At 32.4% G+C, this 24,380-nt stretch overlaps 1 protein-coding gene across 3 annotated transcripts in view; it reads left to right on the forward strand.

The window, feature by feature from the left end:
- The window catches only part of ADGRB3 (adhesion G protein-coupled receptor B3), a 909,716-nt gene that overhangs the window by 416,567 nt on the left and 468,769 nt on the right, over nucleotides 1–24,380 (forward strand). For all 3 annotated transcript variants that reach the window (XM_074237293.1, XM_074237296.1, XM_074237295.1), the window contains exons 9-10: nucleotides 6,839–6,940; nucleotides 7,273–7,379. In XM_074237293.1, coding sequence (XP_074093394.1) covers nucleotides 6,839–6,940; nucleotides 7,273–7,379 — 209 coding nt within the window. The remainder of the gene's footprint in view (nucleotides 1–6,838; nucleotides 6,941–7,272; nucleotides 7,380–24,380) is intronic.

Raw genomic sequence — 24,380 nt, forward strand, 5'->3', positions numbered from 1 at the left:
TAATTAATAAAAGCATGATTATTTGGCTGACCCTCCTAAATCAAATGTTCCTCACAAAACCCACTCTCTGCTTAAAAACTCTTGGAAGAGTGTGTGTTCCTGAGGGTAGAAATCTACTCTGATTGGTTAACAAGTAATGAAATTATAATGAAATTTATTATATTTATATATTATATATTATATATTTCATTATAATGAAATTATAATGAAATTATAACAAGTAATGAATATTATAATGAGAGGAAAATTTATTTTAATGAGGGTCTTGGGGATGTGACTTTAATTGACATGATCTAAGAGGTGTATTTAGATCCACATCACCCTGTCTAGGGTGATCTAAACAAAATCCACTTCTACCCAGACCTGTCTGACAAAAACCACAATGAAGCACAATTCCCCAAATTTATCTCAACTAGCATTTCTTTACCTTTTCATTAAATCTTTGCTTTCCTGGTTTCTATCTAAGATTTCATTTTATTATCAGTTCTGCACTTCAAAGGCCACCTGAATAATCTTATAGGAGTTATCTGAAGGAGGAAATAGAAAAGAAGAAAATTCTTTGTCCTAGTTCAATAATTGACTATTAATATGAGAGAAATAAAAAGTTTCTTTCACCTGGTAACTTTTAATCTCAAAGAATATTGCATTCTACTAGAGACTCTAGTCAAGTACAACATGTATAGAGTCGGTACTGAATAGTTTTCTGCTTTTATAGGTTTTCTAAAGTATATCAACCTGCTTCCAGATAGACAATATTTAAAAGATGAACTGTTAGCTTCTTGGGGTAAAAGGTGTTTGATCTTTGTGTTTATATCCCAGTACTTAGCAAAGTGCCCCACACATAGTTGAACTTTATAACTGGTTGGTTTAAAAAGTCAAAAATGCTATTTTTGTGGAGGCATTAGAAAAGAAGTAGTGTATTTGTTCAAAATAGCAACAAATTCTTAGGAAGAATTGAGGTTAACATAGCTTTTCCTAGGTGATATCAAATCTTTTTGTGAAAAATACTCTTCTTGCAATGTTTTGTTAAGTATACATGAATAGAAAAGCAACACAGAATGTTGTTCCCTGAATGAAAAAATCAAATATATTTATTTTATTTTCTGAGAATTTTCATTAGAACTATAGATATACTTAAAAGTGAATCTTTTGATATTTGAAACCATCTAAGCCAATCTCTCACCATTTAGAGGCTTCTTTAGATTGTCCTTTGAAACCTCATTTTGTAGCCACAGTAGTAAAAGTAGTACTGCTGAAAACAGACTTTCAAAGATTGCCACCTGCTGTTAGCAAAAAAAATTAACAAATTTATTTACTGGGAAAATGCTTTCAAGGCATTATTGCTCAAGAGATGTGTTTAATAGCTTATATCATTTAAGGCAACTAGTACTAATAAGAAGTCTTGGGGAAAAAACCATTCATTTATTTCTTTGGGGTGTTAACTTTGACATTTTCTTTTGACTAATTTCTAAATCAAGTTATGGAAAAACAACCACAAATCCCTTTCAAGGATGTAAATTATTTGTTTTCACAATTAAACTGAATTATATATTTCTGTAAGTAATATGTAAAAATGATTCAGTTTCCAAGAATCTAGAAATTTGTATGCCCTGAGTAATTTCTTTTAAAAATATACCAAATGGGGTGGCAAGGTGGCACAGTGGATAGAGCACTGGCCCTGGAGTCAGGAGTACCTGAGTTCAAATGTGGCCTCAGACACTTAATAATTACCTAGCTGTGTGGCCTTGGGAAGGTCACAACCCCATTGCCTTGCAAAAACCTAAATATATATCAAATGTGTTCATTTCTAAAGACAGGAATCAGAGATGGGGATCAAAAGAAATTCATAACAAATGTACATTTGAGGAATATGAAAGGTATTGGTGTCAAATTAAGGACAGTGTTTTTTTTTTTGTTTGTTTTACTTCCTTTGTGTGGCAATGAAAATAGAGTAGGAAATATGGGATATGGCAGTGGAATATATATATATATATATATATATATATATATATATATATATATATATATATCCTGTTTTGAATTTTCAGTGATAATGATAATCAAGTTTCTTCTCAATACTGAAATCTTTTAAAGAATAAATTATTTCCAAGACAAGTTTGATTTGAATACTTAACTACAATAATTGTGCATTTATCTTTGCATGGTTGTAATAACTTTTATAGTGCTGAGTATATCATTTCAAAACATATTATTTATTCCAAAATTAGTTTCAAACGATATAAATGAAGAAAAATTACAAAACTCCACAAATGAGTTTATGAGGTTTTTTCTGCTTTTTAAACCACTAAAAAATTTTTTAAAGGAACATATCTTCTTGTTTTATTTTTAGTACTATCTTATGTTCCTGAGTAATTTTTCCCAATAAAAGCTACTAGAAATTTCATTATTGTATTTGTATATGCCTTTGTCTGAGACAAAACAAATCACTTAATGGAGTATTCCATTTTCAAAAATAAAGAATCATAATATACATATAGCTTTGACTTGATTATTAATCAAATTAATGATAAAATATCTTTTGATTTCCTTTTCCCCAGATGTATATTTGCTATGAACTGCTACCTCCTGCTTTTTCATCCATAACTATGATTCCTGTTTATAGAAACCTTTTTTGTATATATTCAATAGAAATTTCTCAAACACACATACTTCAGATTCTTGGGAATTAGATATCTTTTATATATTATTTACAGAAATAGATCATTCAGTTTAATTGTGAGAATAGGTTATTTACAAGTCTGAAAGTGATTTGTGGTTGTTTTTCCATTACTTGATTTGGAAATCAGAGAAAACACCTCAAAGAAACAAATGAATAGTTTGATAAAGCTGTATTTTTTAAAATGAAATATTTTGGACTCTTTTCTCCTCTTTTCCTCTTCTACCAAAGTTATCTCAGCATAGTGTAACAGAAAGAAAGCTGGATTTAGAAGTCAAAAAATTCCTGGTTCAAAAGTAGACTCGTAACCTTCAAATTTCCTTCTAGCTTTAGATTTATGGTTCTCTAATCTATTCCCATGGAAGAAATTATTAATTTTTTATAGTTATTCTTGTGTGTATGTGTATATTCAAGTGCCTATTAAGCTCCTCCTATGTATTCATACTCCTTATTTTTGGTCCTGAAAATACATTATCTTATAAATCCCACATTTCTCTCTTCCAAATATTTTGATGAGCAATATCCCATTCCAGAAATACATTTTCGACTCCTCATCTCTGCCTTAGTCTCCTTGCTTCTTTCAAGACCCACTTATGTGTCCATCCTTTTCAATCTTAGATGCTTTCACATTCTTCAAAATATCCTATATCCACATCTATGTATATGTTGTATTCTCCAATGTATACTTCCTGTAGTCTTGAACTGTGATATTTTTGTATTTACATGCCTAGAGACTAGCTTAATGATGGCATATAGTGAGCATTTAATGTCTCTAGTGAACTGAATTAAATTAGTATAAAATACATAAACAAAAAAGTGAAAGAGAATCTTCTGTCTCATCTCCCAGTCAATTTCATTGTTAAGGGCTACAGGAATTTTTAACAAAAAGTTTAGACAGACTTTTTAAAAAATTTCTACTTAATTTTTCAAATTTCTGTAGTTGGTTCACAGGTAGTTATATATCTGATTCTTAATGAATGAGAAAAGAGATATTATGATTTTTTTTAAAGGAAATATAAAACTGAAATACAGGGTAATGCCTTATTTTGTATGCATATGAGAAAGAAAGAGACAGAGATACTGACAGAGAGAGGGGGGAGAGAGAGAGAGAGAGAGAGAGAGAGAGAGAGAGAGAGAGAGAGAGAGAGAGAGAGAGAGAGAGAGAGAGAGAGAGATTATAAACACCCTTGGGGACAGGATAGTGCCTTATTCATATATGTTTCTACACCAAGATCTATAATATACTTAGAATCTAAAGACTATTTAATGAATGAAACATTAAATCTAATTTCCCCAGTTTAAAATGAAGAAAGTGAGACAAAGAGATAAGTGACCCAATGAATTAGAGCACTAAACCAGGAGTTGGAAAGACTCATCTTCCTGAGTTCAAAACTGACCTCAGACACATACTAGCTTATATGACTTTGGGCAAATCTCTCACCTTTAAAACAATCTGGAGAAGGAAATGAGAAACTACTCCAGTATCTTTGCAAAGAAAATCCTAGGGGGCAGCTAGGTGGCTCAGTGAAGAGAGCACGGGCCCTGGAGTCAGAAGTACCTGAGTTCAAATGTGGCCTCAGACATTTAATTATTTAGTTGTGTGGCCTTGGGCAAGCCACTTAACCCCATTGCTTTGCAAAAAAAAAAAAAAAATCCTAAATGGGGTTGCAAATAGCCAGACACAACTGAACAACAACCATGGTCCCTCAAAAGTAGTTGCTGGAGTTCAGTTGGTAACCCATGTGTCTTCTAACACAAATTTTCATGCTCTATTTACTACCCTTTACGTCTCTGGTCTTTCTTCAAAGGGTCTCTGATCATTCATGTGTGAAAATAGAGAAGTCAGTTATAAACACAGAAAGAATTCTGTGGTAAGAGCAGTTAGTGTGCAGATATAGTATTAATTAAATTCATTTTAAATTGTCTGCTTGCTTTTGCCAAGTCACCTCACATACACATTGAAATGTGGAATAATAAATCATAACTCCAGGACACCCCACAAGAGAGACCCCATCTGTTGGATTAATAAATATCTGATTTCATGTCCAAGTCTTCGTAAGAAAAAAATGTAGACATCCCTGTTCACTCTTTCTAATTAAATCAACCTAAAATTTGGTCATCAGTGAGGAAGAATCACAGACAGTTCAACAGGCTTCAATTTGTGCACCCATTTTTTCTGACTTTTGCTCATTCTTTGTACCTGTTGCCATGGGCATAATTATTAATATGAATTGTTCTCCCAGACTGCTCACTAGCTGAAGCTTTGAGAGAACTCTCAGATAGCTTCAGCCCCTTGGCCTAAGCTATATTGAAGGGTAACTTATTAGTAATAGGATAAAATTATCTTTACCACATGTAATTTGACATTATTGGATGCCATGCTGCTCAGACTCAAATCAGACCAGGTGGCTTTTCTCCATTGTTTAATCTTTGTTATTTTTCTGTCTTTTATAGCTTATTATATTAACAACAAATAATAAAAATGACATTAGTTTAGGTTAGCATTTTAAAATTATAGGGGATTTTTGAGTATTTGATAGATTGTTATGTGGAACAGAGATTAGAATTATTTTCCTAAACCCTACAGAGCAGAAAATTAAAAATAAAAAGGTGAAAACAACAAGAGGGCAAATTTAGTTGGCACAGTGGATAGAGCACTGGCCCTGGAGTCAGGAGGACTTGAGTTCAAATGCGACCTCAGACACTTTATAATTACTTAGCTGTGAGACCTTGGGCAAGTCACTTAACCAGCATTGCCTTATGTGAATTTAAAAAATATAGCTGGATTTTACTTTAGTTCTTCTTGACTTCAGACCCAGTGCTTTCTTTAGTCACCTGTATCTTTTTATAAAGATTTCATAGAAATGAAAATGTAAGCATATGTTCTTGTAGTCACTGAAGAGCAGAATCTAGAAAGTAGAGAGTTAACTCCACATCAGTTTTCATTGATAATAAGATTGTCAAAAGATGTGTTTCAGTTCTTCCAGAAACATATGAACTCATTCACTATGATAAGTATTTTGCAAAATTGAAAGTGCTATGTAAGCATTAGCTATTATTTTTCAGTCAAGTATCACTTAAAGTGACTGAAACATGGCTGGACTCCTTTTTTCCCCCCCGAACTATATCCAAGACACCAGCCATTCCCAAATGTAGAAGCAGAGGGCTTTGTCCATCTCTCTCTCTCTCTCTCTCTCTCTCTCTCTCTCTCTCTCTCCTTGTGTGTGTGTGTCTTTCTTTTAAAAATATTTTTAAGATTAATTTTAAGTTTTTCAGTTCCAAATGCTCTTCTTCCTTTCAGTCCCTCTCCCACTCATTGAGAAGGGGAACAATAAGATACCCGTTGTATATGTTAAATCTAAATTATTTTTGCTATTCTATGCTTATTTCAAGTAAATATTTATTCTAAGTTCTTGAAGTCTCCAAATGTTAATTGCATTTCAATCTAACAAATTCAGAAGGTACACATTTAAATACATAATATATTGAAAGTTTATAGAGAAGATGGATAAAATTATTTCTATTGTAGTGTGTGGGGGGGTTTAACCTACCATTAACAAATCTATGAAAATGTAAAATAACTTTACCTCACATTTATTTTAATGGTAAATCAAATCATTTTACTCATTATAAAACAATATTTTATATTTTAAAATTTTATATCTGTAATTCATTTAAACAAAACAAGAGTGTAAAAATCACTGTGTCTTAAAGATTTTTTCATGGTTGCTATTTCTGTGCACAATCTAAAAAAAATGTTGTCAATTAATCAGGATTCCTTTTATTGAATAATCCATCAAAACTGTAGAAACATTGTCATCATTTTCATTTGGCTATGTATGATTTTGCTTGGCTTGTGTCTATCAATCCATTTTTCATAGCCAGAAGAAAAAATTATTCATAACTAAAGTAGCAACGTATTCTTTTGTGGTTGCAAATATATTGGTGCGTACCAGCAAATATTTCATAACAAAATGAAATTCAGGCAGCAGAATTTTTTAAAATAGATATCTCTCACAAATCAGTAGAATTAAGGGGGAAAAAGAAGATGAATAATTTCTAGAGTTACAGTGGGTTGTATATGGGGGTTATTTATTGCCACTTAAGAAAAGAATAATTACTTTGCCTCAGTATTTAGCTTCCTCTTTTTTTAAATCACAGCACCTTATGAGATATGCCCTGAGGATAATCTAATGTTGATGGTGTGGAAAAGGACTCCAGCAGGAGATATGGCATTCAACCGATGTCCTCTGAATGCCACAGGTACAGTAGGAAAAAAATCAATTCAAATCAATATTAATCATGAACATAAGAAAACTCTTCTTCCTGTTTATACCATCCTCCTTTTCCCTTTCTTCCTTACCTGTAAGATTCTCCGATAGCTAACCAGAAGAAGCAAATAGCATACTTAATAGGCTTCATAAATTGCTTTATTTTAAATTAAAGCTGATGAGATGACCCAGACAATTTTGCTAAAGGCATTAGTTCTTTCAAAGTAAGGAATGTATGTTAGGAAAAGCAAAAGATTGCATTTATTTTGATGCTTTCCAGCATCCCTGTTAAAATGATTTTTCTCTGTTCTTTGTGACTTGCAGGCACCACTAGCAGACGCTGCTCTCTCAGTCTTCATGGAGTGGCCTTCTGGGAACAGCCAAGCTTTGCAAGATGCATATCAAATGAATACAGACACTTGCAGCATTCAGTAGGTGCAAAGCCAGCTTTAGTACTTGCTCTGTTTATTCTTTGTTAATGATCAATGTGTGAGAATTTAACCTTCTGCTGTGGAATCAAGTCAGAAAATGTCTGATGAAAAATATCTTTGAGGAAAAAAAAAACTGTGACAGAATATTTGGGTTTTTTAAAAAAATAAATCCTTGCTAAATTGCTTTGTTCCCAAGATTTTCCTTGTTGTTGCTTATTCTGCTATTTAAATGAAAGAACTCCTTAACTAATTTAATGTAAAGGATTTTTAAAAATTTGATTCAAGTGCAGAGAAGAGAAAAGACACATATTTTGACCCAGAAAATATTTTCTTTAGAAGAAAATAAAATGCTATTCTTCCATCCACCCTGCATAATTTTATTACACTTAAATTCTTTAAGTTCACTAGCACTGAAATGATGATAAAGGTACAGCTTTTAGATATCAAATTTCTCATTGCAATTTAAGACTGAGACATGTGCAAATGACTAACCTGCAGTGTTACTGCACCAGATTACTAAGAAAATTAATTACTCATGAAAGATTACGTAGGCCAAATGTTCCAAAGATAGCCACTCTTTTCCCACACACCATTGAATTATTCATAGTGTGATGCATGAATATTTTGAGGACAATTAAATTATGCTTGACATTTTACAAGCACAAGTCAGTATCATTACCTGGGATTGTTGTACATCAGTAAGAGCTTCCTTCTACTAAGCATTATGGGAAGTAAGGCAGAATTAGAAAGTGGTCCAACCTCTATTTTGAGCATTGACAACAAGGCATTTTAGTTAAGGAGGTTAAAATTGATTACACTTAATTTGTATTTTTTTTTACTTTCCTATTTTCATATGCATACATTTGTAAAACATGGCTCAAGACCAAATCTTGACTAATGTGTGTTTATATTTTTCTTCTGAAAGCTAGTTATTTAAGCAAATGTTTGAGTTGTATTTAAGACGTGTTGGTTGAACTTGACTTTATGGAATGAAATTTATTATTAAGTAAAATTTAGATATCAATTGCAATTAATATATATGAGGAGACAGCTTTCAGAATTACAGTATAAGGTTGATGACGTATTAATTCACTAGTGTCTTCCATGATGGAAATCTTCAAATGGTTCATCTACTTCCATTACTTTAAATAAGACCATTCTAGGAAAGATTCTTCAATCTTTTTCGCCACACTTTTACTTCTCACTGAAGTTCCATTCTTAATTTTTCTATTTTTGGCTGAATATCTCCACTTAATAACTAATAGCTGAAATTCAATATGTATATACCTGAATTTCTCAACTTGAACCTTAATACTTCTACCTTAATTTCTCTACAGTGAAACCTATGCTAGTAGCTTAGTGCAATATATGATTCTCTTACCCCTTATCCTACATATTCAATCAACTATCAAGTCTCTCAACACTAGCTCTACCACATTCATCAAATGTTTTCTACTCCTGCTGAAATTACCCAAATTTATGTCCTTATCATTTTTCTTCTAAATCATTATAATAGGATGTTGTCAAGACTATTACCATGCAGAGGCACCATCAAGTCAGAGACAAAAATGCAATGTAGAGACCCTTCAAAAAGACTGCTAATACTCCATTTTTACCTTCCAATTTAATATACACATGTACAACATTTTTGTTTTGTTTCCTTCTATTTATCTAAATTACTACAGTAGTTCTTTCACTGGTCTTCCTCAGTCTCACTCATCTATGTAAAACATACTTCACCTCACTACGGTGGTAATATTATTCCTACTTGAAAACCTTCAGTGGACTACTATTGGCTATGGTACAAAATTTAAATTGCTTATTGTAGTATTCAAGACCTTCCACAATTTAGCATCAAATTTTGTCCACTCTTCTCCAGTTCTAGCTTCTTTTCTTACAGCTAAGTGATGATAGAGCACTGGACTTGAATTAGAAAGTCCTTCGATATTCATAAGCTTTGTGACCCTGGGTAATACATTAAACCTTTTTCAGTCAGACTGTTTTCTCATTGTAATTGAGGGCAATAACAGCATTAACCTTTGAGAGTGGTTTGAGGATAAAACAAGTTATTAGCAAAGCACTTATTTGGGGCAGCAAGATGGTACAATATCTGGTGTAGAGTCTTGATATTCAACTTCCTGAGTTCAAATCTGGCCTTAGGCACTTATTAGCTAGGTGACCCTAGAAATATAACCCTATTTGCCTCAGTACCATATCTGTAAAATAACAAAAGAAGGAAATGGTAAACTACTCTAGTAGTTTTATGAAGAAAAATCAAACAGGGTCATCTAAGAGTCAAAAATGACTGAATGACAGCAAATATACATTAAACCATTATATAATATTAGGCATCATTATAGTAGTCATTTATGTTGTCTTAGTTTTACTCGAATTAGACAATGAAATATATGCATTTGCTTATTTCATATCCATGCCTGGAAGGGACTCCCTATAGTCTTGCTTAATTATCGCAGTACTTTAGGATCCAGTTCAGATGACTTTTACAAAGTCTTTGCTGTGCTACTTATTCCTTCTATTAAAAGTGACTGCTAACTCCTCAAATTTCTTATAACACTTTGTCCACATCAATTCTTGTACTTTTGTATTACCTTTTTCAGATATTATAGTTATTGTATACTTGTATTTGCCCCCTTTGTACTATAAACCTTTTGACAACTAAAACTTCTGATTTAGTTGAATAGATGTTAGGATCACAGGAATTAGAACAGAAAGGGACCTAGAGATTATCTAGGTCAGCTGTCTCATTTTAGAGTTAAAGAAACTGACTTCCATAGAGCAGGGATTATGGATCAAAGCTAGTCTCACACTCAGATGTTCTAATTCCAAATCTCCTACTCTTTTTTGCATACCATGCTGCCACCTATACTGCAATGATTTGTCTTAATTTCATCTTTGCTATGACATATCCACAGTCAACAGTCAATTATCCTTATTATCAAGAGAACAGTGTTATATAAAACAGATGTTATTTTACATATCGTTATAAATATACAATAGATACATAAATAAAATTTTATATGTTTATATATGTATAGTCATAAGAAGACACATGACATGATTGATACAGAGTAGACCTCAGAGTTAGGAAGACTTGGAGTCATATCCCACCTTTGAGAGACGTTTTGGAAAAGTAGCTTAACTTCTCAGAGTTATCTATAACTATAAATTACAGAGATGCCAAATTACAGAGTTATATTGATTTTTCTCATATGTATGAAAGTTCTACAAAAAAAATTTTACAACTCTGTATTATAGTATAACCTAGACAATTGGCATTCTTTATCCTCTGTTTTCTTACTTGAATAGTTAATCCAAAATTTTTTAATTATTATAGAATCATTTAGGAAGCACTAAAATATTCCAAAGATTGATACTGTCAATATCATCATCCCTAAAAGTACTATTTGATCTTCCTACCTATGGGGAATTCATCTTGGACTTTTGCAGGATCTCAGCATAATACAATGGGAAGGGGAGGGAACACTATATTTGATGTTCTAAGTCTGTGCTCCTCAAGCAAAATAGTGAATTCTGTTATTTCTCCATTTTATAACTTGCTTAATATTAATTATCAGGAATGTCAAATGTTTACCTCTGATGCATAATCCAAGAAATCTGGTATAATTTCAATATATAAATAAGAAAAAAACCTTTTTTTTGGAGAAGACCTTTAAAGGGGAAATTATGTTCTAACAAATTATAGATTTTTTTTTTTATAATCAGAAAACAATAAGAACAGTGGAATTTCTTACATCTTTAAATCAGTTGTGTGGTCATAAAGACATTGACAGATGAGAAATGTCACTTGTAAAAATATGTGTCCACTTTTAGCACTATTTTCAAGTATGTCACCAATGTATTTGTAGATATTCTACAGTACCTGCTATTCTATACTAAATCAATATTTCCTGGTCACTTTTTTTTAAATAATGTCCATGATTCTTTTTTCTGTAACATTCTTTTCTTCCCTTCATTCAGTATCAATACTTCCAAACCATTACATTTGTGTTGTATCCAACATGATCCTGATTTAATTCTGGCATTTTCTTTTCCACATTTTATTTGTTCTCCTTCCAGATTCATCATGACATGAGTATTACAATGTTTATTTGAGATTCTCACTAAGTTTTCTTCAAAGTGGTTTTTACCTTCTTCTCTGTCTATCTTATGGGGTGATTTTAATCACAATCTTCCAGCATATTTCTTTATAAAATTTTACAATTGATATTCAGTTCAAAACTCTCATTGCCTTTTATTACCACTTAGCAAATTCAGTGGTATGCAAATTAACTGAGACAAAGTAAAATAATTAAATGTATTGACAAACAGTAAACCTTATAATCATTGTACATTTTTTTAAAATTTTAATATACAATATGTCATCCTTTTGTTGAAATCACTTTTACACAGTTTGGCATTTACTTACAAGATTTTTATGATCTCTAATTTTTCACTAGGAAACCATATTTATATCACAATGGACATTAAACACTCCAGTTTTCAAAATTTGGCCTTAATTGTGACCCATGATTTTAGAATGCCTTTTAAATCAAAGGAATTCTCAAACCATTGAAGCTTGTTTATTTCTATAACTTAATTCCATTTTTAAACCTGTGATAACGTGTAGCATGGTAGGAAGATAGTGATGCAGTATTCTATCCCCATTGTGAAATAACTTCAATTCTGAAACTTTGTTTCTCAGTATATCAGTATATTTATCAGAGTTTATCATTAATTTAATGGCAGTAAGACTTATAAACCCAATGGAAATAAAAAAAATTAAATATTTTTAGTGAATATTTTACAATTTAATAAAAATACCCAGATCTTATAGGTTTGTCTTAGCTTCTTCTAACAACTTTAGTTTAGCCTAGAATTGTTTTCTTTAAAAAGAATTTCAGAAGTAAAAATTACCTTTTTTATCTTATTAGTACTCCTGTCTTTGAATTGTCTTGACTATGACATTGTTTTTCCTTCATGTCACTGGTGTGAAAGTGTCCCCAAAATGAGGAAGGGTCCTCACTGAGTTTTGGTCTTTGAGAAATAAAAATGTGTTAAGCTTCCCAGAGTTTGTCCTAATCAGAAATGAACTTTAAAGCCACAATTTGTCCTAACTGAAGACAAACATTTCCAGAATTTTGGCCTTGAGAAAGCAAAACAGAATTAGGTTAACAAGTACATTTAGCGATACTTTTCTAAATTTTAGACTTGGCCAGCACACTGAGGTGTGGAGGTGGGGTGGGGAGAGTCCTAGCTAGAGAGCCAAACTCCCCGAAACTGAGGCCTACTATTGACTTTTTATAACTTTGACTATCAGAAGATTGGGTCTAAAAAGCTACCAGTCAAAAAAGGTAAGCTCCCTCAACCTCCTCCTCCTCCCCCCACTGCTTCCCCTCCCCCACCTCAGGATGGTGCAGGGGCAACTCAGAATGGGGGTGCTTTTGTGTGTATGTAGGGGAAGGAATCAAACTTCAGATATTCTGGTAAAAGGAAAATCACTTGTCCTAGAGACATTTAAAGAAATGGAGATATTTGTATGGTGTTCTTAATGGGATTAAGAAGGCAAATCTTTGTTCTATTTATAATTGAGGAATTCTTCTTTCAGCATCCTTTTCAAATGGTAAATTAAGCTGTTAACAATAAACTTTAGTACCTTTGTAGAGAGTGACTTTCACCCACCAACACCTCTTAAAGTCAAAAAAAATTCATATATATGTATGTGTGTATATGCATGCATATATGAATGTATTAAAAAAAGGCAAATTCACTGTTGATATTGGTTAATGTGTTCATTTGTTTTTTTACTATTCTCACTGTTCTTTCAACTTCAACAAGCCAATGCCTCACTCTAGAAGAATCAATAGCTTCTTAATCCCTCTGAAGGTCTCTTTATATTCTAAGGTTTAATTAGGTTATTGGCAGTAATAACTTGTTAGTTTTTGGCACTGCTTTCCATTATGAACTTTATCATCCTTTGAGTATTAAGTAACTGATATGGTGTCATTCTAGGCTTTAATGATCCTTAAAATACATACTAATAGTCAATGCAGTATTTAGAAAAGTCATTGAATTGTGATCCTTAGAAGTTATGCCATAGAATTAAATGCACATCAGAAGAGCACAATGAAATGTATGTATGATATGAAATCCAGTGATCAATTGAAAGAAACTTAACTAAAATTGTGAAACCATCTCTATTTCATCTAATCATAGTCAAATGTTCTAAGTCAGTCTAGTGTGAAGTACACATGTCCATTGCTCTAGCAAAATGAGACCATATCAAAATCATTGTTTGCCCCAAGTAATTCCGTGGTATATTACCATGCATTCTCTGGAAACTTCTGATTTCTCTGTAAATTACTTTATATCATTATCTAATAGGTGAAACTTGATAATAGAAAATAATCATTTTCAAAGGGGTTTGTTTATTCAAGCCCTTTTTTGGGGATTTGTGTCTTTCTTAAAGGCTCAACTCAGGTGTTACTTAACCACAGAGAGTATTTTTTAGTACCCCCAGGTCCATATAAAAAGATAATTATAAATTTAGAGTTAGATGGGAGCTTAATGGTCTACTAGTTAAATTCTTGCATTTATAAGAATTAAATTCTTGTATTTATAAGAAAACCAAAGTTGTGTCATTCCTAAGATGATATAAGTAGTTAGTGACAGAATCAAACTCAGATATTCTTACTTCAATTCCCTTGCTCTTTTTACTGACCCAAAATAGGTAATGGCTAGGAATTAGAGGGGTAGGAAGGTATCATTACTTCTTAATTGAAGCCTTCTGAAATTGTGAAAAACTATAGTGTACATTGCAGATGGGCTGTAGGAGTTGTTGCTTAAAATAATACATAATTGTATTAGCTTAAAAGTTATGTATATCATTTATAATAGGAAATTATGAGCAGGTTTATTTTTTTAAGGAATCAATATAATAGACACAACTGTGCTAATAGACGGTATTAAGTAAAAAAAAGTAAAATTATTTGGGGAATATACCCACTTTTCAAATGCTGACCCTGGAAGATCACTTCTGTTAATCCTAGGCTTCAAAAGGAACCTATATTTAGATTTAAATCTCTTTATTCTTTCATTAGTTGATCTTGTCAATTCACATTAAATCTGAAAGACTTAAAAATCAAAACTTTCAAGACTTACCCCATAGGAGAAAAGACTCACAAAGTAATTCTGAAATGAACAGAATTAATTACAATACTGAAGGGAATATATAAGACATAAAAATCTTCTGTAAAAATTCAGACAACTTTAAGAAAATGAATGTTTTTTTTTAAAGAAACAAAAGAAGAAGAAAAAAGTGCCTCTTTATTGTTTCCTAAGAGTGTTTTTTCCAACCATTTGGGTAAACTTAGAATAGTCCAATCTTATAAAATGTTTATGTCTTTGTATAAATATGTATGTATGTCTCTGTGTGTGTGTGTGTGTGTGTGTGTGTGTGTGTGTGTGTGTACTTGTTTTGAGGCTCAAGTGAGATAATGGTTATAAAATACTTTTGTTTGTTTGTTTTTAGGATTTTGCAAGGCAAATGGGGTTAAGTGGCTTGCCCAAGGCCACACAGCTAGGTAATTATTAAGTGTCTGAGCCTGGATTTGAACCCAGGTAGTCCTGATTCCAGGGCCAGTGCTTTATCCACTGTGCCACCTAGCCGCCCCTAAAATACTTTTATAACCTGACAACACTATAAATTTTAGTTATGTCACTAACTTACAATATGGTGATGGTTTCATTTCCTGAGCCTTCTATTTCAATCTTGCTGAATTCAATAAGAAAAGAGCAGTACAAGGGTATGTTGGTAAAAATTTAACAAATGGGCTAGTAAGGTAACAGGGGTTACATTAAAATTCTTAAATCTGGCAGTAAAAAAACCTCAGTGAATCACACACTCATTCATGGTGATTCCCAATTTCAGTGCTGCAAATAATCACACTGAAAATTTGACAATGACTTTCTCAAACTGATTAGAGCTGACTCTAGCACAACTCTATACTTTCTCTCAATTATAACTTGTTCTCTAGCAAGCAAGTTAAAGTTTCCTGAATTAAGTTTCCTCTTTGGTGAGGAAGGCTGGACATTATATATATCATGGGATATAAAAATAAAGAGGATAGTTTTTCACCCATTTTGGTAGTCTTCAATAATATCATATATGATGGTATAATCGGTACTTCTTCTAGTATAAAGTAATGCTTGAATGTGCTTAAAAAATCTGGAAAATTTCTGATTCAATGATTTTTGTAAGATATTTCCACAAAATGAGAAGGGCAGAAGAATATAAAACATTCACTATATACATATATATATATATATATATAATATATATATATATCTTAGAAATATGTTTGTATGTGTGTATGAGTGTATAATATGGCAGGGTCTTTTTTTGTGCCTATTTGTGGTTAATATTGTACTGGTTGGGACAAGTTTCATAATACTGCCAATATTCCTAAACAAGATTTGTAATCAATCAAAGTAATTTGGCAGATTATCCACACAGGAACAAAAAAGTGGATGAAGAATATTTAGAGTCTAAAATATTGTATGCAATTGAATGTAAAACATATAAAACTTACCTGTGACTGCTCATATATAGGACAAACACTGCACATGGATAATGAGCTATCTCCAGGGTTGAACAGGAGGGAGATAATGGGCTGTTTTGCCTTTGGGTAATCACATTAGTACCTTTAATGATCCAAAGCTTCTCTATTAAAAAAACAAACAAGGAAATTTCTTTTAAAAAAACACTGATAATTCTGAATTTAACAAGTTATGGATTATGACAGTCTTTGAAGGATCATCCAAAGGTATCAGAGACACATGAGTAAATAGTCTGCAACACATCACAACACATTGCAAATGAATAGATAAACCAAGGAAATGACATAAACAGAAAGAGCTGTATAACTAAAAAAAAAAAGGTAATTATTTAGGGGAGTAAATAATAGGTAAATATCCTGTGTCATGGAATATGTATGCAATGTAAAGAGATCTAGTAGATCTCAAATTATTTATAAAAGCACCAATTATTTAAATTGTTTAGTACTCTTTAAAAATAGAAAACCAGGTTGTGTGACTAAGTAAGAAAGAATTAGAAGGAATCTAATTCAGTAGTTTATTGTTTAACAAATTCAAGAACATAAAATACTTAGAAAAGGATTCCTTATTCAGTAAGAACAGGTAGGAAAACTGGAAAAGTAGCTTAGTTAAAAAAAATTTTTGATCATCACCTTACAATGAATTCCTAATGGATTAATGACTAAAGTGCAAAAAATAATTTAGAATTAGAGGAGAAATGAAGGAGAGAAATTTTACAAGTATGACAAAAGAGAAAATTCTTTTAAAGGGGATAAAGGAGATGATAAAAGCGAAATAGATACTTTTCTTTGCATAAAATGAAAAGACTGCACAAACAAAATCAATAAAGTATGATCAATAGTGAAATTATCAATAGGGGGAAAACTATCAAAATTTATCTGAATTTGTTTTTTTCATTGGCATCATCTCTAGTGAGGAACTCTATCACTGTAGATAAATGTCTGCTTAGCAACCTCCATTCTTTGTAAAAAGGTTCCTGGTGTGCTTAGTGGTTAATCAAATTGTTCAGAGCAATAGATCTAGTACATGCTAGAGGAGGGACTGACATTGGGGTCTAAAGCCAGGTCCCTATTCAATTCACTATACTGCCTTCCTCTATTAAATACCTCTGAATAAAGACCTGAGAACCCAGATATAGAAACAATTAACACAATTATATAAGAACCAGAATCATTTCCCAAATGATTAATGATCAAGTATGATGGATTTTTTCAAATAATTATAAGCTATCAACAATGATATTAAGGATTTCTAAGATAGTTTATATTTGAAGGATGAAGGGAACATTTGCCCACTAATATATTGATTGGTGAAAGAGTTCCTTGGTTCAGTCACTCTGGAAAAAAATAGATAATTAATGATTAATTAATTAATGAAAAATGATTTACATTTTTATCTAGAAATTCCAATTTCTATGTATGCCCCAAGAAGTTCAAGGTAGAACTAAATGTACCATGTACATTAAAATATTCATCAGTCCTTTTTTTGTGATAACAAAAAATAAAAGTAAAACCTTTGAACAAAGTTGGACTCCTTCACTTGGAAAGTATGTTAACAATTAATTTCTAATTATGTAACATTATATTGTAAGAAAGCTTAGAAGTGGGAGAAGGGGTCAGATTTATATGAACTGAAATAATCAGAAAACAGTATACCAAGAAAAATAATATATTCACTGACTATAATGAAGTAAACATAAAGAACACTAAAGTGAAACCAAACATGGTAACTGTAACAACTGTAGATCAGAAGAAGAGATAAGGAAATGCACCTTATCCCTTTTCTTAGAAGGAGGAGTCTCTAGATGTGGAATGTAGTCCCTGTAATAAATGAAATTTAGCTGTTAATTGGTTTAGCTCAAATTATTTTCTTTCTTACGGGAAAAATTGACAAGAATATGTGGGGATTTGTATAATATGGGATATGTCTAATTTGTCTGACCATTCTTAAAGCAATCATATATATGGAAATGACTGTGATGTCAAAACAAAATAAAATAAATAAAACTTTGAGTTAATCAAAAGCATTTATTAGGGATTTGCTTTGTTAGACACTGAGCTAAGTATTAGGAATACAAAGAAAGGATAAATATTACCCTTTCCCTCTAGCAGTTCACATTCTAACTGGGGAGACGTGATTACCTAGACAGACAAAACATATAGAGAGTCTATGGAAGAAAACCATAAAAGGGAATGGACAAGCAAATGGAGAAAACCCACAAAGGTCCCCCCAAAATAAGGGAGAATTTGAAGGCAAGATTTGAACTGAGTCTTATAAGAAAACAACTAGGGAAATGAAGAGGTCGAACTGAAGAGAGAAAGTATTCTAGGCATGGAAGACAGCCAGGAAAAAAGTTAGAAATGGATTTCTTTTGTAAAGAATAGCAAATTAGATAATTCAGCTAGATTCTAGAATTCATAGAGAAAAATAAAATGTAAAAAGACTGGAAAAAATAGGAAAGTCTCAGGTTGTAAAGGTTTTAAATATCTAATAGAGAAATTTGTCTTTCCTCTGGTGATAACAGAGAACCACTGAAAATGATTGTCTGCCATTGACAAACACATGAATTGGATTTGACTGAAGGGTTACTAAGCTTTAAGTCACCAGCCTCACTTTCTCCTCCAGAGCCATCTGGATCCAGTGGCCAAATATGACTCAGGACACCTTGAAATGGCCCAGGATGTGGGACAATCAGTGTTGAGTGACTGGCCCAAGGTCATATAGCTAATAAGTGTCAAGTGTCTGAGACTGGATTTGAACTCGTGTCCTCCTGACTCCAAGACCACTGCTCTATCCACTGTACCACCTAGCTGCCCAACAGAGAACCAGTGGAATTTACTGAGTGGGGATTAGGAGTTTAGGAAAAAAGTCATTTTGGCAACTAAGTAGTTGATTGGATTGGGGATGGGGCAGTGTGGAAGGGGGAGATTTGTAGAAAAGATACTAAGAAATAAAAATTTCTAGATGAATATTTTTAACAATTGGGTAACACTCTTTGGAAAATTTATAAGAGGATAGGACAAGAGTCATGCAGAATGAGTTTTGATCTACATTGTTGTAAGTCTAAGTACATTGGTGGTACAGTAGATAAAGTGATGGACTTGGGGCTGCTCAAATCCTGTCTCAGACACTTCCTTATTTGGATCTGCCCAATCAAATCATTACTTTTCTAAGCTTCAGTTTTCTTGTTTGCAAAAAAGAGAATAATCATAGTATTTATTTCACAGGACTGTGTGCAATGAGATAATATACATATATATATATATATATATATATATATATATGAAGTGTTTGCTAAATATAAATTTCTATAGAAATATTAGTTATCATTTTTACTATTAGAAGCACTTACACTAGGGCAGCTAGGTGGCATAGTGGATAAAGCACTGGCCTTGGAGTCAGGAGTACCTGGGTTCAAATCCGGTCTCAGACACTTAATAATTACCTAAATGTGTGGCCTTGGGCAAGCCACTTAACCCCATTTGCCTTGCAAAAAAAAAACCCTAAAAAAAAAGAAGCACTTACACTGATGAGATCATAGTATCAAGGAAGAATTAAAGAAATTGTTCTAAATAGTCAAGAATATGAAACATTTGATTTCTATACATCTTTACTTGAATAGTCATCAACTGCTGACATTTACTTTAAAACCCCCAAAGGAATTTTTAGCTGGAGCAGGTTTCTAGGTTTCTTACCCAGTGGATTTGCACAGGCAGAGTTTTCAGTATCTTCTATCTTTAGATTAAATGGAGCTTTTTTGTTGTAATGAAATTATTAAATGGTGATGATAGGTCACTTAAGAAAGTTAATCAGACATCATTAGAGAAAAGTTGGGTAGGAAGAGAATTCAGCACTCTGGGGATCATTTGTTTAAACTAGAAGGCATGTTAGAATTAATTTAATTCATACCTTTTGACCTGCAAAATTCAAGATTCAAAAAGATTAAGATCATACAGATATTAAGATACCTTCACCTGTGGTCACATAGGTATTTTAGAATTGATTGATCCAGTGGAAAGAACAATGATGTGAAATCCAAAGACCTCAATGCAAATACAGTTTCTCATACTGCTTTTGTGATTGGCCAAGCCATTTAACCTCCCCTAAGCCTAAGCCTCTATTTCCTAACATATAAAATGAGAAGGTTGAACTAGTTGGTCTCTGAGCTCTCTTCTAGCTTTAGAGCTAAGGTCCTCTTTTAAGTATATTTCTTCCATTTAGCTGTCTGCTAACCATTTAAACTCCATATGCAAATGCAAAAAATATTTAGTGTTCTGTTATGATTTTTCAACTATTTTTCTCTTATCCTCTCATCTCCAAGCCACAGTAGGATTTTAGCACAAGGTACAAGAATCACTGTCTTACTCTTCTTGCACCTTCTCTTTCTCCTTTAACTCTTTCTCCTTTATTTATCTCTTTCTTCTTCCAATTCTTTCCTCCTCCTCTCTAATTCTTTATTATAGGTTTTCTTCACTTTGTTTTTGAATCCTTAACTCCAAATAAACTCACCCTGAGCTTCATATTGATTTTTCCCATTAAAGAATAATTTTTCTTTCTTTTGTGATTGAAAGATCACACATTATAATAGGTATTTCTTCAGGAAATGTCCCATAAATTTAAACTCCTATAAATTGAGAATAGAAAAGTCTCCAAAAATATATTATATACAGATATATATATATATATATATATATATGTATGTATGTATATGTAGTGTTATAAAGTTTCCAGAGAGTCATTTTCCAGAAAGGGGTTTACTCTACTTAAATATCTTATTGGAACAGTCCACAGGATTGCAGGAATATTAAATTTTATTTATCCTAGGCTTTTCCATCTTGTTCCTACCTGGAAAAATGCTAATTATTACCCATTTTGGTAGTTGGGCTTTTTGATATGGACATTTCTTTTTGAAGGACTGCATCAAGACCAATTATTTTCACATATGGACTATGAACAGAAGTCAGATGGTAATACTATTTTTTTGCTTCCTTTTCAAGAGAGGTTTGAAACTGATCTATAGGTGAACCATTGATTACCTTATTCTTTTAATTGTTTGAGCTATCAGTCAATTAACATGTATTTATAAAGTACCTAGTTTGTTTCAATCAATGTGCTGCTTATGCAAAGACAAAAAAAGTGAAATAATTTCTGTTCTTGGGGAGCTTACATTCACGATAACTTCTCTTGTGACTTTTAATCCTCTTATTAGAAATAAAAAACAATGATGCAATTTAGAAACATATCTTCATTCCCTGAAGATACACATAAGCTTTATTGTGTGTGTATCTGTGTGTGTGTGTGTGTGTGTGTGTGTGTGTGTGTGTGTGTGTGTGTGTAAGAAAGGAGGCAGTGGAAGTGAGCTACTTGTGGAAAAGAAAGAAAGAAGGAAACAAAGAGCAAGAGGGTAAAGAACAAGGAAAGAACAAACTTGGTCGACATTTTTTTTTTCTATTTAACAGACGAAAGATCCTTGGAAATGCTGGAACAGTAATTTTTTTCAACCATTCCTCCTTTTGGTAGTATATTGAAGTACCACCCCCCCCAGCAACGGCTATTACTTCCTGAATGATATGTTTGACTTTAAACATCTTCATGGGGGGCAGTTAGGCGCTAAAGTGGATGGAGCCCTGGCCCTGGAGTCAGGATAATCTGAGTTCAAATCTGAACTCAGACACTTAATAATTGCTTAGCTGTATGACCTTGGGCAAATCATTCAACCTATTGCCTTAAATAAATATAAAAAAAATTTAAAGAACCATGTTCATTACTCTTTACACAGCAAAAGTTTAATTAAATCCTTCTCAGCTGTGTCTTTACCAATACTACTAATAAACAATTAAATATTAAAATATTTTAAACTTTATTGTGGCAAATCTATATATACTAAAGCTACTGTATTATAATAATATGACAAATCCCATCAGCCTAGTCAACACTGTCATCAAATAACTATTGAATAAGGCACTGCTAGCCCAATAGTTACATTAACTTCCTTAGGCAATTGAGTATATTCACCTGGTGAGATTTAATTCAATGCTTTGCTAAGATATTGACTGGTTTTTGAATGTTTTTAATTTGAATCCTGCTTATATTAATAACTTGCAATTTGGAATAATTTTGACTTATGACATGTGATGTATACTTTATGTAGATAAATACAATGTGCAAATGATTGAAGTGTTTTTGTTTTTTAATTCAGAAAGGGGGAGTTTATGTTCAAGCCCTAGCTCCAACTACTAGCTTTAAATACTAGTTGTGTGACACTGGGTGAGTCATATTATCATTTCAAGCCTGAGTTTCCTTAGCTGTAAAAAGGGGAAGGAAAGCTGTTGGGATATCTTTAAATCTTAATTGTGAATTTTTTCTTGCTTCTTTATGCCATCAGGTACTTTCCTTTATATCATAGACGCAGATCTAGAATGGAAAAAACCTCAGAGGCTATCCAATACATATCTCTCTCTATTTTACAAATATTGATACTAAAGTCAGGGAAGAAAATGTTTGGCACTTTGTGAGTATCAGAGGTGGAATTTCAATCCTTGTCTTCCTGAATCTACTCCAAGTACAGACCTCTATCTACTATAGCATTATCTCTTTTTTTTTTTTTGGTAAGGCAATGGAGTTAAATAACTTGCCCAAGGTCACACAAATAGGTAATTATTATGAAGTATCTGAGATCAGATTTGAACTCAGGTCCTCCTGACTTCAGGGCTGGGGCTCTCTATCTATCCATTGAGTCACCTAGCTGGCCCTATCTCTTTTTATTTTTTTATTTATTTTCATCAATATGCACATGTATATTTTTAAGTTACAAAATTTCCTTCCACCCTCCCTTCCCATCCTCCCTCCCCTCATGACAAACAATCAGGTTAGCATTGTACATACATATTTTGATAAACATGTTTACAGCTTAGTAATTTTTGGTGTGAGGAAATAGAATTAAAGGAGATACATAAGAGATAATTTTTATAAAGTGTTCATCAGATTTGGGAAGGGTTGGGTTTTTTGTGAGTTTTGTTTTGTTTTGGTTTTTCTTCTTCTGGATTGGAATAATAGAGTCAATTCATAGCCAGTCTAATACAATTGTTCTAGCTCAGTGGACTGCTGAGAGGAGCTTTCCATTAAGGTTGTTCATCTCACAATATTGTTGCTGATGTGTACACTGTCCTCTTGGTTCTGCTACTCCCTTCCTTAAACATCAGATCCCATAAGTCATTCTATGCTTCTCTAGAGTCCGATCACTTAGGGGGTTCTTATAGAACAATAATATTCCATAGTATTTATGTACCATAACTTGTTTGGCCATTCCCCAATTGATGGGCATCCCCTCAATTTCCAATTCTTTGCCACTACAAAAAAGAGCTGCTATGAATATTTTGTAACATGTAGGACTTTTCTCTTTTTCTGGATATAGACTCATAATTGGAATTGCTGGGTCAAAGGGTATGAACAGTTTTATTGCTCTTTGGGCATAGTTCCATATGGCTCTCCAGAAAGGTTGGGTTCATTCACAACTCCACCAGCAATGCATCAATGTCCCAATCCTCCTACAACCTCTCCATTGTTGATCATTTTCCCTTTTTCTCCTCTTGCTGCCCCTATCTCTTAATATTTTAGAGGAGAAACACCAAAAATAAATTAAAAGGAGGTAATTTTGCTGAGAGACTAAAGAAGGCACAAATTACATATATGTATATATATATATATATATATATATATATATTACTAATTTAGGTAAAAGTAGAAAATAATGGAGAAAACTATCTAAATGTGTTCTATTTCATATTGGCCATGGGAAATACAACATATCTCACAAGATCTTTTATCATATGCTTTTTTCATCATAAAATTCAGCAATTTTTATAATTAGAATAAAGTAAAAATAACTACTTTAAGACTACCATGAAGACCAAAACAATATTTCATGGAAAATTTATGAGAGTTTGAGATTCTACACAATTATATATAGAATAAATGCAGATAGATTGTTGTTTAGTTTTAGAGGGGGTTGGATGGTTGTATGGGGAACACTTTGGAACACCAGCAGTAAGGGTCTTGTGTAAATAATGCTAAATTAGGAAGATTTCAGTTGTAAGAAGTAGTGATAAAGAAGAATGATATTTAAGGCATTCTGGGTAGCCCATGCCAAAATACAGAGATAAGAGATGGAATGTTACAAGTTAAGAAATTTCAAGAAAAACAATTTAATAAAATAATAGAGTGAAAAGGAGGAGAAGCGAAAAATAAAGAAGACAGGTAGCTGGAGAAAGAACATGAAGGACTTTAGATATCAAACAGAGGGGGTTTATATTTTATTACACAGATAATAAGGAACTAGGGGTATTTATTGAGTGAAGGATTAGGGTT

This window comes from Macrotis lagotis, chromosome 5 (genome assembly GCF_037893015.1).
Source record: "Macrotis lagotis isolate mMagLag1 chromosome 5, bilby.v1.9.chrom.fasta, whole genome shotgun sequence".
NCBI classification, from domain to species: domain Eukaryota; kingdom Metazoa; phylum Chordata; class Mammalia; order Peramelemorphia; family Peramelidae; genus Macrotis; species Macrotis lagotis.